General features: G+C 43.2%; 1 protein-coding gene and 1 pseudogene across 1 annotated transcript; both read left to right on the forward strand.

Moving 5' to 3' along the window:
* The first annotated feature begins 5,276 nt into the window (after positions 1 to 5,276).
* LOC120108361 lies at positions 5,277 to 10,195 on the forward strand (annotated as a pseudogene).
* Positions 10,196 to 10,884: 689 nt separating this feature from the next.
* Positions 10,885 to 11,636, forward strand: LOC120108360 (glycine-rich cell wall structural protein 2-like). Its single transcript, XM_039121941.1, has one exon. It carries the CDS (start codon positions 10,963 to 10,965, stop codon positions 11,404 to 11,406), a length of 444 nt encoding a protein of 147 aa, XP_038977869.1. The 5' UTR covers positions 10,885 to 10,962; the 3' UTR covers positions 11,407 to 11,636.
* The last annotated feature ends 3,811 nt before the right edge of the window (positions 11,637 to 15,447 follow it).

Below are 15,447 nucleotides of genomic sequence, written 5' to 3' on the forward strand. Positions count from 1 at the left end.
AGAACAGAACAGAACAGATCATAGCCATGCTGAGAATGCATATATATATATAAACAGATTTCATAAATTGCCTCAGTCATAATTTATGGATTTCAGAGCATAATTTTCAAATAAAATTTAACCTGCTTAGACCCATTTTACTAAATACAAACATATGTCGAAACTTAATCAGTTTATCAAACCAATTTGGAAATCACACTTGAAGTATTAAGTTACTTACATCTTCTCGCTTAATCCCTACTTCAGATAGGCGGATCAGGTTCACCTGTTTAAATTTAATTATTTCTTTGTTAATTTCAGAGCTAAGCAAAAGTCCAAAAATAATACTACTGGGCACGGCCCCAACAGGGCCAGAGTTGGTCCATAATGAACATGGCCCGATAGGGCCCACATCAGATACGGCCCAATGGGCCCACATAGACTCGGCCCAATTAGGGCCGCTCCCAAAGGTTGGCCTCTAATTCTGTTCATTTATGCAATAAAAATTCGTTTCAGGGACGCAATGTCTAATTACATAGCACCGTTCTGTACATAAAACTTGGGTAAAAGGACCAAACAAATATAGTTGAGGGGACTTTATGTAATAAATCTTTCCTACCAGGGATCAAAATACAAATTACAGAATACCTTTTTGTGAAATAATATACTGCCCAAGGGCTGAACTGAAAATTCCATTTATTGCCAAATGGGTTCGGATTTTGGGTTCCAGGTTTCGGGTTCCGGGTTCGGGTTCGGGTTCGGGTTTCGGGTTCCGGGTTCGGATCTGAACTGGGCCCAAGTTGGGGCCCACAAAGGTACTGCCCAACTGGGCCCCAACCGGACTGGACTGGGCCCAAGTTGGGCCTGCAGTGGACTGGGCCCAACGGCCCATCAAAGTGCTCACGGCCCACAATGGGCCTTCTTCCTTCCCGATCTCCCCCATGGACAGGGGAGATGGGAAAACGAGGGAGGGAAGGAGGGCAAGCAGGGTGGCCGGCCTAGGTGGCCAGACGGTGGGCCCGGCCGGCGGCTCGCGGGGGATGCGGCTGTTGGTAGGGCGGTCATGGCCGGCGGCAGATTGCTGCGGCGACCGGCGTCGAGGAAGAACCGAGAAGGATCTCGGTTTGGGGCAAAAATAAGGGGAAAATATCACGTTATTTGGCAAAAGACGAAGGCAAGGAGAAGGAGGCTCACCGGCGGTCGACGGAGGTGGCAGATTCCGGCAGCAGGTGGCTCGGTCTGGCAGCTAGCAGCGGCGACGGCAGCGGTGCTTTCCGGAGAGGAAGGAGAGCTCAAAACAGAGGAGGGTCAAGTGGTGATGGTGGTTGGCCGAGGCGGCTCGCCGGCCACTTGGGAATCGGGAGTAGAGGAAGGAGAGGGAGAGGAGAGGGAGGAGAGGAAGAAGAGGGAGCTCGGCCGTGATCTGGAGGAGGGGGGGAAGGCTTTATAGCCCTAGGGCAACGGCTCTCCGCCGCGTGATCGCGGCGGTCGAGCGAAATCCGTGGCCGGATTGGCCCGCGGATTAGCTGGAGGGGGGGGGGTGCCGCGGATGCCCACGACGCCCTCGCCCGATCGCCCCCGGAGGGGCCGGAGAGGATCGCGTTCGCCGATCCTCTATTCCGGCTCTTCCCCAAAAAGAACGGGGCTGAAGTCGGCTGGGGCTGCCGACTTCAGCCCGTATCTCACATATCTTTAATTGGTAAGTTGTATTTTGAGAGACCTACCAGCTTAAGCTTCTAAGATTAGTTCATCCCTTCAATCAAGAGCTTCCTCTCTGGGGACCCTGATCACTTCCTTCCGGCTATAATTTCTATAACCAAATAATTTAGTCGTTGTTTTCCTGTTCTTTTTCTTCCTTGTAGACTAAGTGGCTACATCCATACCCCGTATAAAGGTAATCAGATATAGCGTTGATTTCCTGCCGCACCATGAACTATAGCTACGTGACTGTCAATCATTTGTATGCTCTATAACCTTGATTCGCTTGGCGTTCGACGATCATTTGCAAATATAGGTTGAGGTTAGGCACTGTTTACACCTCAATACACTTTCAATTTATTTTTCACGCTTAAGAAGACATACTAAAATCATATTATGAAGAACAGATTGATCGTGGATCACAATTTGTAATTATTTCAAAATTTTTCTTTTATCTAGGTTATTTCCGGTCCTCATTTTTGGCTGCACAAGTACCCGGAGGGTAGCATTGTTCGGGAGAAAGATTTTTCTGTTCTTTTGTTCCTAATTGACAATGCTATATTTTTTCTTCTTTGTTAAGAGCTACGTACTTGATTTTATACCAAAGTTAATGTACGGTTAGAGGAAATGAACTGGATTAATTTATTTGGGGAGGAAGAACGCGGAAGATACGCAATTTAGAAGATAAGCTCCAGGTTTTATCCAGAAAAACTCAGGCCAAGAGCCCTGTTTTTGAACTAGAAGTGCGGTCCTATCAACATCTATAATTTGACTACGACTCCGTGATATGGTCAGCAAATTTTTCTGACACTTGCGTGCTACGTATCCACAGTCCGAAGTTTCAAGTGGTTAATATCACTTTGAAAAATGCTTAACTCAAAATACCACTACTTACCCAATATATATATATATATATCACACAAAAGGCATTCAATTGGGGTGGCTTACTTTGTTGGCCTTTTTTGCTGCAATTCATGACTCATAGTTTAAATGTACGTACACCAAATTCATGTTTGCAAACGAGTCAACGTTGGATGAGTGCGGCAGTATGTAAGATTTTGTGTGCATCATGCACCAAGAAAAAACACATGCTGCAAGCCATGCACTAAGAAGCTTTGCATGCTGCGATTCGTGCAACATGGAAACGGATCTGGTTGCCTTGTCGAGCACAATAAGTTGGAGCACAGAGAACTGATCTCATTCGATCAGTTTGATGTGGGATTTAAAACATATTGGTTGGGTCCATCCTCGAGTTGAAAAAACCCAATTGACTTACTTTGATTTCAAATCAAGAGATTGGAAAACTTGATCCAACACGAACTCTATTGATCTATATTGTCTAATATTATGAATAGAAAAATCTATGATAGAATATATAAAGTGCATTTTGTAATGTCCATATTATTTCATGATTTATTATATTCTAGACATGCCATTTAAATTGATTCTTGTGACAGGCTTTCTTATTGATGTTGTGAGGACCACTACAAGCATATGTTTAGTCTTACATCGGTTATTCGCTGGATAAATCTTAGATACTTACACAGGATCAAGAAACTCAAATAATACCTTCCGGCTAGCATTTTTATATGAGATCCTGAGTTGTAACAAATGATATTAGAGGAGATTTGGTTTATAATCTATGTGGACTAGGAGCAATGCAGCACGGATTCATTGGGGCTGTGCACAGATCGATCGTGGTGCTTGTGATTAGATTTGAATGAATTTGAACCCTTAGCCTAGCGAGGACGTTAGGGCTTAAACGGAGGTAGTATGTAATGACTCTTACGAGCGAGTATTTAATCTCATATCGATTATTTGGTGAGTAGATCTTTAGTACCTATACAGGATCAAGTACTACAAAAACAAAAATCTTTTCCAACACTTTTAGAGCCTTTACAGATGCTTATAAGCGTCGGTAATTTTCACGCCGACGCTTCCAGATGCGTCGCAAAAGCGTCAAGCAGGTGGGGGTAGAAAATTTTTCTCTCGACACATTCTGAAAGCGTTGGCATAAACCCAAGCTATAAGCATCGGCTCATTTTGGAGTAAGCTGATGCTTATAAGCGTCGGCAGAAACTGGAGATAGGCCGACGCTTATAAGCATCGGCGTATCTAGGCTTCGGCCGTTGCTTATTATCGTCGGTCCATTTTCAAGTTTGCTGACGCTAATAAGGATCGACAGAAACCCATATATGCTTCCTATTTTAATTAGATTCCTCATCAGGATTTCTCTTTGCCGCCTCCCAACCATACACATTTCTGGCCTTACACTCACTAGCTAACCCATCTCTCAAATTACATTTCCTGCTTGCCCCTTCCCCAGCCCGGTGTGGCAGCGGCGGCGGCGGCGGCAATGCGCTCGAATCCATTACATGAGCTGGGCTTGTTGGCCAAGGAGGAAGCATAAGGCATCCGGCGGCGCAGGCAGAGGTGGCTGCCTTTTTCCTCTTAGGTGTCACGCCCCTACCTGCGCGGGGTACGTGAGGCACCCAGTGCTCATGTGGGGGCTACATGAGGCGGGAACACGAGGCTCCCCTGCCAGATATTGTCCAGTTCTAGGGCCCGCACGCGCACAAACATGCCGCTCTGACCCTTTTTCCGATTTTGTTTTCCATCCAAAACGCGTCTGCAGGATTTGGAGATACTCACCTCATATGCCCATGCTCTGAAACAAGTCTAGCCGATGTGGTATCTTTCATTTACCCCCCCGGACTAGAGCCATCCTCGGCTCTGATATTAAATGTTATGCTCCCGCCTGCGCTTAGTACGTAAGACACCCAATGCCTACGTGGGGGCCATATGATGGGGGAACACGGGGCTCCCCTGCCCGATATTGTTCGGTTCTGGGGCCCGCACGCGCGCGCACGTATCACTTAGACCTTTTTTCGATTTTGTTTTCCACCCAAAATGCGTCTGCAGGATTTGAAGATATCCGCCTCATATACCCAGGCTCTGAAACGAGTTTAGCCAATGTGGAATCTTTTATTAAGTGGCCTTCCATGGTAGCTGGGAGGGAGCCAAATATAGCTGGACTGGATGTAGCGGGAGATTGAGGCCTCCGAGAAGCCGCCCTCCTCCGCCAACTCTCGCAGTGCCACCCGAAACATCTACTATTCCAGTAATCCCACATCAAGAACACAAACGATGTGAGACTAAAAATAAGGAAGAGGTCTTGGCAATAACAAGGAGGAAAACGGGGGCTAGAGCTGCTAAGCGCCGGAGAGGAGAAAAGCGTCGAGGTCAGGCACTAGGTTTAAGCTGGGGAGTTGGCCTCTGACGACACTTATAAGTATCATCTTAGGTCTTGGCCTCCGACGACGCTTATAAGCATCGTCTTTGGTCTTGTCCAAGAAAGAACATAGGGCACCCGACGGCGGAGCCAGAGGTGGCGGCCTTTTTCCTCTTAGGCGGTCTCCCACGACGGCCGAGAGGGAGCCAAGTGTAGCTGAACTGGATGAAGCGAGAGATGGAGGCCTCCGAGGAGCCGCTCTCCTCCGTCAGCTCTAGCAGCACCACCCGAACCATCTACTATTCCAGCAGTCCCACATCAAAAACACAAACAAAGTGGGACTAAAAACAAGGAAGAGGTCTTGGCAATGGAGAGGAGGAAAACAGAGGTTAGAGCTGCAAACACTACAACAAAAAGAAGCTTTGGCGACGCTTTTTAAGATTTTTACCAACGCTTATGAGAGTCGGCACATTTCTTCCTAACGCTTTTCTAAGCGTCGCCAAAGCGTCGGCTATGTAAGAGTGGAAAAAATATTTGCCGACGCTTTCAAAAAGCGTCGCTAAAATGGATGCTTTTAAGTGTCGACATTAGCTGCGCTTTAAAGCGTCGGCGTTTAAGTGTATTTTTTACTTAGCAATGCTAAAAAGCACGTGTGGAGGGTGGCGATGTGACCCCAGATGAGGAAGAGGATGGGCTCGTTGTGGGCGATGGGCGGCTGCCTGTTGAGCTAGTCGTCGTTGGCCGCAGCGGTGGAGATGCAGAGGAGCCACGAGATGTCGGCGATGGAGGCAACTTCCAGGGTACTCCCGTCGGCGTCTCCATGGACAACACCCACTTGGCGATCGCCGCCATCGGGAAGCTCATGTTCGCCCATTTCTCCGAGCTCGTCAACGATTTCTACAACAACGGGCTGCCATCCAATCTCTCCGGCGGCCGGAACCCGAGCTTGGACTATGGCTTCAAGGGTGCGGAGATAGCGATGGCAACCTAGCTCCAATTCCTTGGGAACCCGGTCACCAGCCACGTCCTGAGTGCAGAGCAGCACAACTAGGACGTCAACTCCCTGGGCTTGATCTCTACAAGGAAGACGCAAGAGGCGGTGGAGATCCTGAAGCTCATGTCCTCCACCTACTTGGTAGTAATCTGCCAAGCCATTGATTTAAGGCATCTGGAGGAGAACTTGAAGAACACCGTGAAGAACACCGCGAGCCAAGTGGCGAAGAGGGTGCTCACGACGGGCGTGAACGGCGAGCTCCACCGATCGAGGTTCTGCGAGAACCTCCTAATTCCCCACCACCATTTGTTGATCCGCCGATGTGGGGCTAAATCGAGGACCTAATTAGTTCTATTATCCCGAGAGGAGAGGAAGGGAGGAAGGGCAATGAAGAGATCGAGAAAGAGCAATGAAGAGATCGAGAAAGAGCAATGAAGAGATCGAGAAAGAGCAATGAAGAGATCGAGAAAGAGCAATGAAGAGAGGAGGGGAGGGGGTGCGGCCTCTGACAACGCTAAATAGCGTCGTCATTTCAAAAAGGCTTCCGACGACGTTTCAAAAGCGTCGGCCTTTTTTTATTTTTCGACGACGCTAAATGGTCGGCTTCTGACGACGCTAAATAGCGTCGTCATTTCAAAAAGGCCTCCGACGACGCTTTCAAAAGCGTCGGCCTTTTTTAATTTATCGACGACGCTTTAGCCCAGGAAGTGTCGTCTATTGCCGACGCTTTTTAAAGCGTCGCCAAATTGTGGTGCTAGACCAAAAATTGCCGATGCTTGTGACAAGTGTCGGCAAAAAAGCGTCGGTAAAACCCACTTTTCTAGTAGTGAAAGCGCCGAAGAGGAGAAAAGCATCGGGGTCGAGCACTGGGTTTGAGCTAGGGAGTTGGCCTTCGACGACGCTTATAAGCATCGTCTTAGGCCGGAGGACAATGACGTCACTTAAAACCGTCGTCACAGGCCGGCTCCCGACACTCAAAAGCATTGTCTTAGCTGAGGCCGTTGTCGACGTTTTTAGGCATCGTCTGTTCTTTTAGATTACCGACGCTCATTATTAGCGTCGGCAAAATTTGGCGCGGGAGACAAATTTAACGATGCAACTCCCTAGCATCGGCATTGATGAGTCAGCTTTTTTCAATTTTGCTGTAGTGAAGGAATCTAAATAATACCTTCCGACAAGCCTTTTTGAGTGAAGTCCTAAGTTGTGACAGTTGTAACATGCTATGTCCAATATACATAGTTTATTTTTGAAATCATTACTATATTTTATGGTTATTGAATTATCTATTGATCTATCTCGCTACTCGTTTCAAACGTATTTTTTAATAAAAATTAACAACTATATTTTTTTCATTTGCATCAAAAAATAAAATTAACAAATTGGAAGTAAGGAGGAAGTCAGTCACTTTCCCCAATTTATTAGATCAACGAATGAATGCACAAGTGGGAAGAAAAAGGAGAAACAGAAGAAAGAGAAAAAAAAATCATCGTAACTTCTCTAGCTACAACCCATTATCTTGTTTAGGGAGTAATCACTACAGGAAAAGGTAGATTTCCCGACACTTTTTTACCGACGCTTTTTAAAAGCGTCGGTACATCTTTAAAATTGACGACGCTTTTTAAGCGTCGGTGTAAGCGGGACCTACGACGACGCTTATAAGCGTCGGCGTAGGCCAAATCCTTTCCAACCCTCTCGATTGATGCCCTCGGGATAACTTGTAATCGTTCGCCGTGAACGATAAGGTCACCACGTGGCGTGCAACCAAAAACACTCCCTCTCCACACACCGTACATCGCTTTCGTAATGTCACGGTCGCACGATTGCTAAATCCACCGGCCGGAGTATCATACCCCGTTGCCGAAACTCAATATAAATTGTCCGAGCTCACAGGGCCTAGGTTCGTTGTACCAAAACGGACAAGCCCCTCTCTTTCTTCCCTTTTCTTCCTCTCCTTCTCCTCTCCTCTCTGTCTGGCCTCTGGGAACCCTAAGGAGGTCTTCAAGCGTATCGGCCTCGCCTTCTTGCAGCCTTTCTGGAAGGCGTCGATCGTCAACTACACTGTCTCTGATGCAAGTTAGATTATCCATTTCTCTTTTTTTTTTCTTGGATTTTTTTCGTTGCCACTTTCTCTGGCGTGGATTTCTTTGGCCTTTTTTGTTGTTTTGGGGTTTGATTGTCGAAATCTTGGATCGTGTATCACTTGAAAGAAAATTGGCTATTGGATTTAAATTACGTGAATCATTATTGATTTCTTTGGAGGAGAACGAGGTCGTTAGTTTTTGATGAAGAGGGGTTGATTGTGATTGAATGGGGATTTGAGGTCGTTCAGGAACACAGCAGGTCCTCCATCATCCCCTCCTCCAAGGCCATGTCCATCCACTTCCGCATCTGGTACCACAACGCTACCCTCCACACGGCCTCTCTCGACGCCCGATCTGACTCAGCCAAGATCTCCACTCGGGCACCGGCTCCGGTTCATCACCCGATGGCAGCCGTTCATTCCCCAAATCCGGCGCCGCTGCAGCAGCAGGTTCCGGTCCGAACCGAAGCCTCCCCTGCCTCCACCTTCGATCCGCCACCGCCAACCCAACAGTAGAATGACACCGGCACCGGGGCCGAAATCGTCCGAGATCCGAAGGTAGCGGGAAATCCCCCTTCGCCATCCCCACCGCTACTCCAAGCCCACCTCCAGTTTTGCCAACAGCAGGGTTTCCAGATTTGGATGCCTGATTTTGGTGCAGGAGACTGAGCAAAGGTGTGGAATATTTGGTTGAAGCCTCGGCAGCAGAGGCTAAGGCAATTAGTGCTACTCTGTTTTTTTAAAAAAAAACAGGTGGCTAACGCCGACGCTTATAAGCGTTGGCTTTGACTCTTTTAGCGACGCTTTTAAGCGTCGCTAAAAGGCGTCGTTCAAAACTGACCTTTTAGCGACGCTTATAAGCGTCGGCTTTGACTCTTTTAGCCACGCTTTTTTTAGCGTCGGGAAAGCCCAGTTTTTGCCGACGCTTTCTCTTAGCGTCGGCAAAAACCGGACCCACACCCACCTGCCTGACGTCTGACCCACGCTTTGAGGTGCGTGGGCTGGAAATTCGCCGACGCTTAAAAGCGTCGGTAGAGACCAAAAAAACCGCCGGAAGATATTCTTTCTTTTGTAGTGAATCAAAGAGGGAAAACAACTCCAAATCTTATGATGCCCTTTGATCTGCTACTCTAAGCATAAGTGTTCCCTCATCTGAAAAGTATGCAGATTTTTAAAGGACCGAATAAATCGAGCAATGCCTGCAGAGAAAAAGTATTTCTTATGATACTTACGACGTTGGGTATAACTAAGATGATTTGCTATTTCTTTTTTTTTTTTTTGTTGGAGAAAAGATCTAAAATATCTGTGATTAGCTAAATATGGTGAAACAAAGCTGTACATCTCTATGTTCATGATTTTCTATGTTCTTCATCTTTCCTGGCATTATTTTTTGAAAATGTACGTTTGCTCTATCACTTTTAAGGAATCAACACATAAATCCTAGGGTCATTGAAATCCCAATTAATGTTCGTGCACACCAACCTTTTCAATCTTGTAGAATTATCCCAATCCTTCAATAGAGAGTTTGCTTTCAGGAAATTTGAGTTTCCTTTTGGAATTTGGTGGTAAAATTTATTCTAAAACTAAATAATTTAGTTGAGCCATTGTTATGTTTTTACTTTTTCTTTTAAGAAAATGTCTTTGATGGAGAATCATCTTGAACTAATACGCTACGTCCATATCCTATAGAAGGGCGACCCAAGTATAGATTGATTTGGCCCTTACTAAGCCATAACATTAACCTTATCATATTTGAAACAACATTACGGCAGAACAATATCTAGCTTGCTCGCTAGCACCATTTCACAATGAGCGAGTAATTATATTCGATCGATTTGGTTATGTGATTCCAACCCATTAGCGCCAATTGGACGAAATTGTGAAACTAGTTCAATTCAGTTTCCACTTTGCTCCTATCTAATATTCTCAACATCAAACTGGTGGCAGATCACAAATTGCAAATGGCGCATGGTGTTTCAACAGAGTGCTATCTATTCTTGGCATTATTGACATAAAACTAGCTAGGGTATTGAATGTCAAATTCGTGGTTAGGTGGTAAAAGCGAAACCTCGATAAACTCTTTTTGCGTACAAAGGAATTTATCAAGGAAGTAGGAGGAAGAAATTTTAAAGAGGAACTTCAAATTTAAAGACTAGATTCTCTGAAATTATTAAATTCAAATGCTACAATTTTAATTATGCGACTAGTATAGGATGGAGCAAGTCAGCTCTATGCATTTTTAAAAGAATTACAAATCCTACATGACTACCAACTACCTAAGTAATTCAAGAGAAATTTACAATGAAAAAGACACTAAGAAAGCCATTCAAAATTCAACCTTGGCATCCAAAAAGGCTGTATAATCTGATGGAGTTGGGTTCCAAAATGGACTGGGGGTAGTTTTTAGTAAGCTTTATTTGTACCGGTTAAATAGTTTGTTCTGTTGGGCTTATTTGGGTCTGGACCATGCACTACAGTGGCAGGCTAAATTACATTAACCATGATCTAGCAACCATCATACTTATTATTTTATATCTCCTGTTGTTATGTATCCTTACCAGAATGGACAATTCAAGCCTGCCAACCTTCAAAAAGGTTAGGTAAAATTATAAAGATGGTAACTTTAAGCCTGGCCGACGCGTAGGCAAGAGTGGAAAAGATAGGTGGCAGCACCTTGGTCCGAGAAAAATACATGAAATCAAACCACGTCTCGATCGTATGTTAAAGTTAGAATTAGTGAAAGATCGCGGTAACGTTGGTCAAGGCAACCCACTAGCCAATAAGATTTTCCCTGGTTTCACACTGGAAACCTCGTTCTCGCCGCGTAAATAAAGTAGAATGAGCCCGCTTGCATGCCCCGAGAGCCACCCAAGCTACGCTATAAATACCCATGCTATCTTCCCTTCGAACACACAACTCAATCCTTTAGCAAAAAAAAAAACACACAACTCAATCCTCATTGGCTCTCCTTTGACAGCCATGGCTTGCACTAAGCTTGTCGCTCTTGCCTTCGTAGTTATGTTAAGCATTGCTCTCTCTGAGGCAGCTCGGGGCGGGGGCGGGGGCGGGGGCCGTGGCGGCGGTGGAGGTGGCGGTTCTGGGAATGGCTCCGGGTCCGGCTATGGTTCCGGATCTGGTTATGGTGAAGGAGGTGGATCGGGGGCCAGTGGCGGAGGATACGGAAGAGGCGGGGGTGGTGGTGGTGGCGGCGGCTCCGGCGGTGGGAATGGACGCGGGAGTGGGTCAGGATATGGGTCCGGCGGGGGGGCTGGATACGGTGAGGGAGGCGGTGCTCATGGAGGAGGGTATGGAAGGGGTGGCGGAGGCGGCGGCGGTGGAGGTCGTGGTTCTGGCTCTGGGTCGGGCTACGGTTCAGGCTACGGATCCGGGTATGGGAGTGGTGGGGGGCACGGTCACCCTTGAATCATAGAGCAACAACAGCTGCATGAAGCCCTACGTGTTCTTTCTGCTTCTCCTCTTCGTGTGTCTTTGTAATTTTCTTTTAATAATATAAGCGTGTGTTAGAGTAGTTTGTAATGACTAAAGGTTCGGGAACTAGTTTCCCGTTGTGATAAATAAACGAAGGGCTTCTGTTCCTAAATAAAGTGGCGTTACTTTTACGGAAATGAAATTATGGATTTCCTTGACTACCATATTTCTTTAATGCAAAGATGGGAATTATCCATCAGTATTTGCTTAGTTTCTTTTCTCACATATTGTTATGGTGCAGACAAACTCTTCATCTTCTGCAGCAAGAGCAAAGTCAACCCAACAGCCTGATATTGCCTACAATATGTCTCAAAGAAACAAGCTTTAAACAATCTTTCTCTTCATTTCATTTAAGGTAAAGTTATATTAATAACAATGTAAGTAGAAGTTCTACTTGAAAGTTTAAACATGATAAGTGCGGTAGCAGCAGCTGAAACAAGAACAAGATCGTATAATGAAAATTGCATGAGAAACGGTTTTATTAAATGGAATGAGCTTTAATGTGGCTAATTTGAATGGGTTTGTCGAAATGAGATGGTGCGTGGATATAGTCTTGCGTCTCGGGTAAAGAGATATATAGCTTGACTTCACTGCCATGCATGCTTACTCAAAGAGGTCAGTGAGTGGTCGTCACCCCTGTTCTACCCAAGATTTCTACCATAGTATTTGCTGCCTAAATCCAACTTGACCAGTTTACTATAATTTTTTTTTCAAGGTCTCAAAAATCTTAGCCAATCCCCAAAATTGGTAAGCATGCAAGTGTTCACTGATGAAGAGAAAATATGAAATATCTTTAACTATGAATTATCTTTAACATGTAATGTGTCTAAATATCTTGAGAGACCAACCAGCTTAAGCTTCTAGATTAGTTCAACCCTTCGATCAAGAGCTTCCTCTCTAGGTGCCCTGACTTTTATCCGGCTATATATAATTTCTATAACCAGATAATTTAGTCGTTGTTTTCTTGTTCTTTTTCTTCCTTGTAGACTAAGTGGCTACATCCATACCCCGTATAAAGGTAATCAGATAACATTGATTTAGTCCTGCCTCACCTTGAACTTTAGCTACATGACTGTCAATCATTTGTATACTCTATCACCTTTCGCTTGGTGTTCGACGATCATTTGCAAATATAGGTTTTGGTTAGGCACTGTTTACACCTCAATAGATTTTCAATTTATTTTTCATCCTTAAGAAGGCATACTAAAATCATATTACGAAAAACAGATTGATCGTGGATACAATTTGCAATTATTTCAATAATTTTCTTGTACCTAGGTTATTTCCAGTCCTCATTCTTGGCTGCACAAGTACTCGCGCAGAGGCTGGCATTGTTCGGGAGACAGATTTTTCTGTTTTTTTTTCCTAATTGACAATGCTATATTTTTTCTTCTTTGCTAAGATCTACGTACTTGATTAGATAACACGTCGCATGGATTTTATCCCAATTTAATGTACGGTGAGAGGAAATGAACTGGATTAATTTATTTGGGGAGGAAGAACGCGGAAGATAAGCAAGTTAGAAGATAAGCTCCAGGTTTTATACAGAAAAACTCGGGCCAGGAGCCGTGTTTTTGAACCAGAAGTGCTGTCCTGTAATTTGACTACGACTCTGTGATATAGTCAGCAAATCTTTCTTTGACACTTGTGAGCTACGTATCGGCAGTCCGAAGCTTCCCGTGGTTAATAATATCACTTTGCATCCCACATTTTTTATTTTATTTAATTTTTTTTATATGTCAGACTGTACCCATGTTAGAAGTATATGAAATAAGATACCATTTAAAAAAAGAAAAAAGAAAGAAAAAAAAAGGAAGGAAAAGCTTAACCCAAAAATACCACTACTTACCCAAAAATTATATATATCTTACTCAAAAATCATTCAACTGGTGTGGCTTATCCTCGTTGCTCCCTTTGAATTGACACCGTGAAGCGTGTCATCTAATGAAGCAAACTGTTTGGTGAAAGATAACTTTTTTTAGTGGTTTTTCTTGAGTAAGCATTGCTTTATTACTTTCCCCATTGATTTTTACGGCAATGGGCGATCCCACCAGCCCTTCGTTAGGCTAAACAAGTCAACAACGCAAACTGTGTAGCTTTAGAAATCGAGAGCAGCGTCGACACGTAGGTCTAGGGACGGGAGAGACGTGTCGACCCGAAAAAGATGGGCGGTAGCACCTTGGGGTCGAGCAGTACCCGGAGTCAATCCACGGATCAATCATGTACTAAGGCTATGCAGTGAATCAATGTTGGTCAAGATAACGCACTAGCCAAAGTCCATCCTCAACTTTGTTTCACTCGAGAAACCTTTCTCTTGCCACGTCAAACAAAGCAAAATCCAAGCGCTTGCATGACTTGAAAGCAACGAATGTTAGGTGGGTCTGAAAACTGACATGACAAACGAGCACTGGTATATTTATATTTATATTTTTTATAAATATATATAATAATATAAGTATTAAATAGGTGCTAAAATTAATATCTATATTAGTTCTAAATCGACACGGATATAGATCGAATATTAAGGATATTTATATTTATTGTAAACGGGTACAGGCACAAGTCAGATATTACTTATATCCATATGTTTGTCCAAATATGGGTATAAGCCTATGAATTCCGGTACAAATTATATTTTAGAGAATTTAATGATAAAATTAATTTCACTTATGCAATTGCAGGGATATGAACAAAATTTACTATGCAGACTGTAAGGGATACATAAGTTGCTAAGGAATTGGTCATTTAGGTCACTAGTTCGACTAATAGATAATTTAAATTATGATGTGAATAGATTATCAAAAGCTATGATGTTTCTTAATTGAACGAGAATTTGATTTCTTGTATATTCTGGAGGATTGAATTAGGTTAATATTGAACAACGAAATTTTTATTTTTCAAAAAAGATTTAACAAATTAAAATTAATAATGGGTTGTTTAAATTAGAGATCTATATCATTGATAATGATCTACATGAGAAACAATAAAATCAAAAGCCATATATTCCACTATTTACCTATTTAACAAGTGGGTATAAAAATGGAGAATACTCATTGTGCTGGTGAGTTAAATTATATTATAGGACAGATAAATTGAAAATCAATATTTTGGATATAATTCATGCATTTTGACAAAAGTGTAGATCAAAATTCAATAGATTTTAATGCTTTAGATTATATCAAGCTATTAAAACTCTCTATTTTTTTACCCCCTTAATGCATAGGCTAGAAATATCTAAAATAAAGTATTTAAATTTTCTAGATATTTTTAGTTATTTATATCATAATCAAAATGTTTAACACTTGAACGATACTCTTTTCCTGCACTTCTCTGCTTCAATTTCCTATCAAATTGAGGTGTCTCTACCTTGGACAAATCAAAACAATCACTACCATTGACTCAAGTTTAGCTCAAACCTGGGCTTTCTTGGACTTCAATTTTTATCCTCCATTTCTTTTAGAAGATCCACCTTCGTAGATGTACATTTAAGGAATCTATCATAAATATCCTAAATGTATATGAGTGCTTCGATGGAATCTTGAACATGTTGAGATTCATAGCTAAGTCACAATTTCATTAGAATTTGTTTAGTTGGTTGTTAGTTCCAATATTTAGGATTCAAGTCCATATTAGGTTAAGTTGAGTCTCAAGCTCAATATATTTGAGTTTATTTTTTAGCTGAAGAAGGATAGTGATATTTTTAAATTTCAGTAGAAGATAATAATGTTTCTATCTTTTACTGGAAGAGAGTATGGTTTTAGTAAGAGAGGGAGATCTTTGTGAATTGTGGTAAAGGGAGATCTTTGTGAGATATCTTTGATAGAGCGAGAGAGGCATCTTGGAGAGATTTGAGGATTTTCAGGCATTCATTTCTTTTGAATAAATATATTTTTGTCTCTCCAATTTTTTTCTCTCACTACTATTGCTAGATTCAATTGGTGTTCATTTTAGATCCTAGGTCGACACATGTAATGT

Source organism: Phoenix dactylifera, unplaced genomic scaffold (genome assembly GCF_009389715.1).
Source record: "Phoenix dactylifera cultivar Barhee BC4 unplaced genomic scaffold, palm_55x_up_171113_PBpolish2nd_filt_p 001293F, whole genome shotgun sequence".
Classification (NCBI taxonomy): domain Eukaryota; kingdom Viridiplantae; phylum Streptophyta; class Magnoliopsida; order Arecales; family Arecaceae; genus Phoenix; species Phoenix dactylifera.

Bases quoted from the DNA above. Each gene is read 5' to 3' on its own strand.
- LOC120108360 (XM_039121941.1), top strand. From the start codon at position 10,963: ATGGCTTGCACTAAGCTTGTCGCTCTTGCCTTCGTAGTTATGTTAAGC.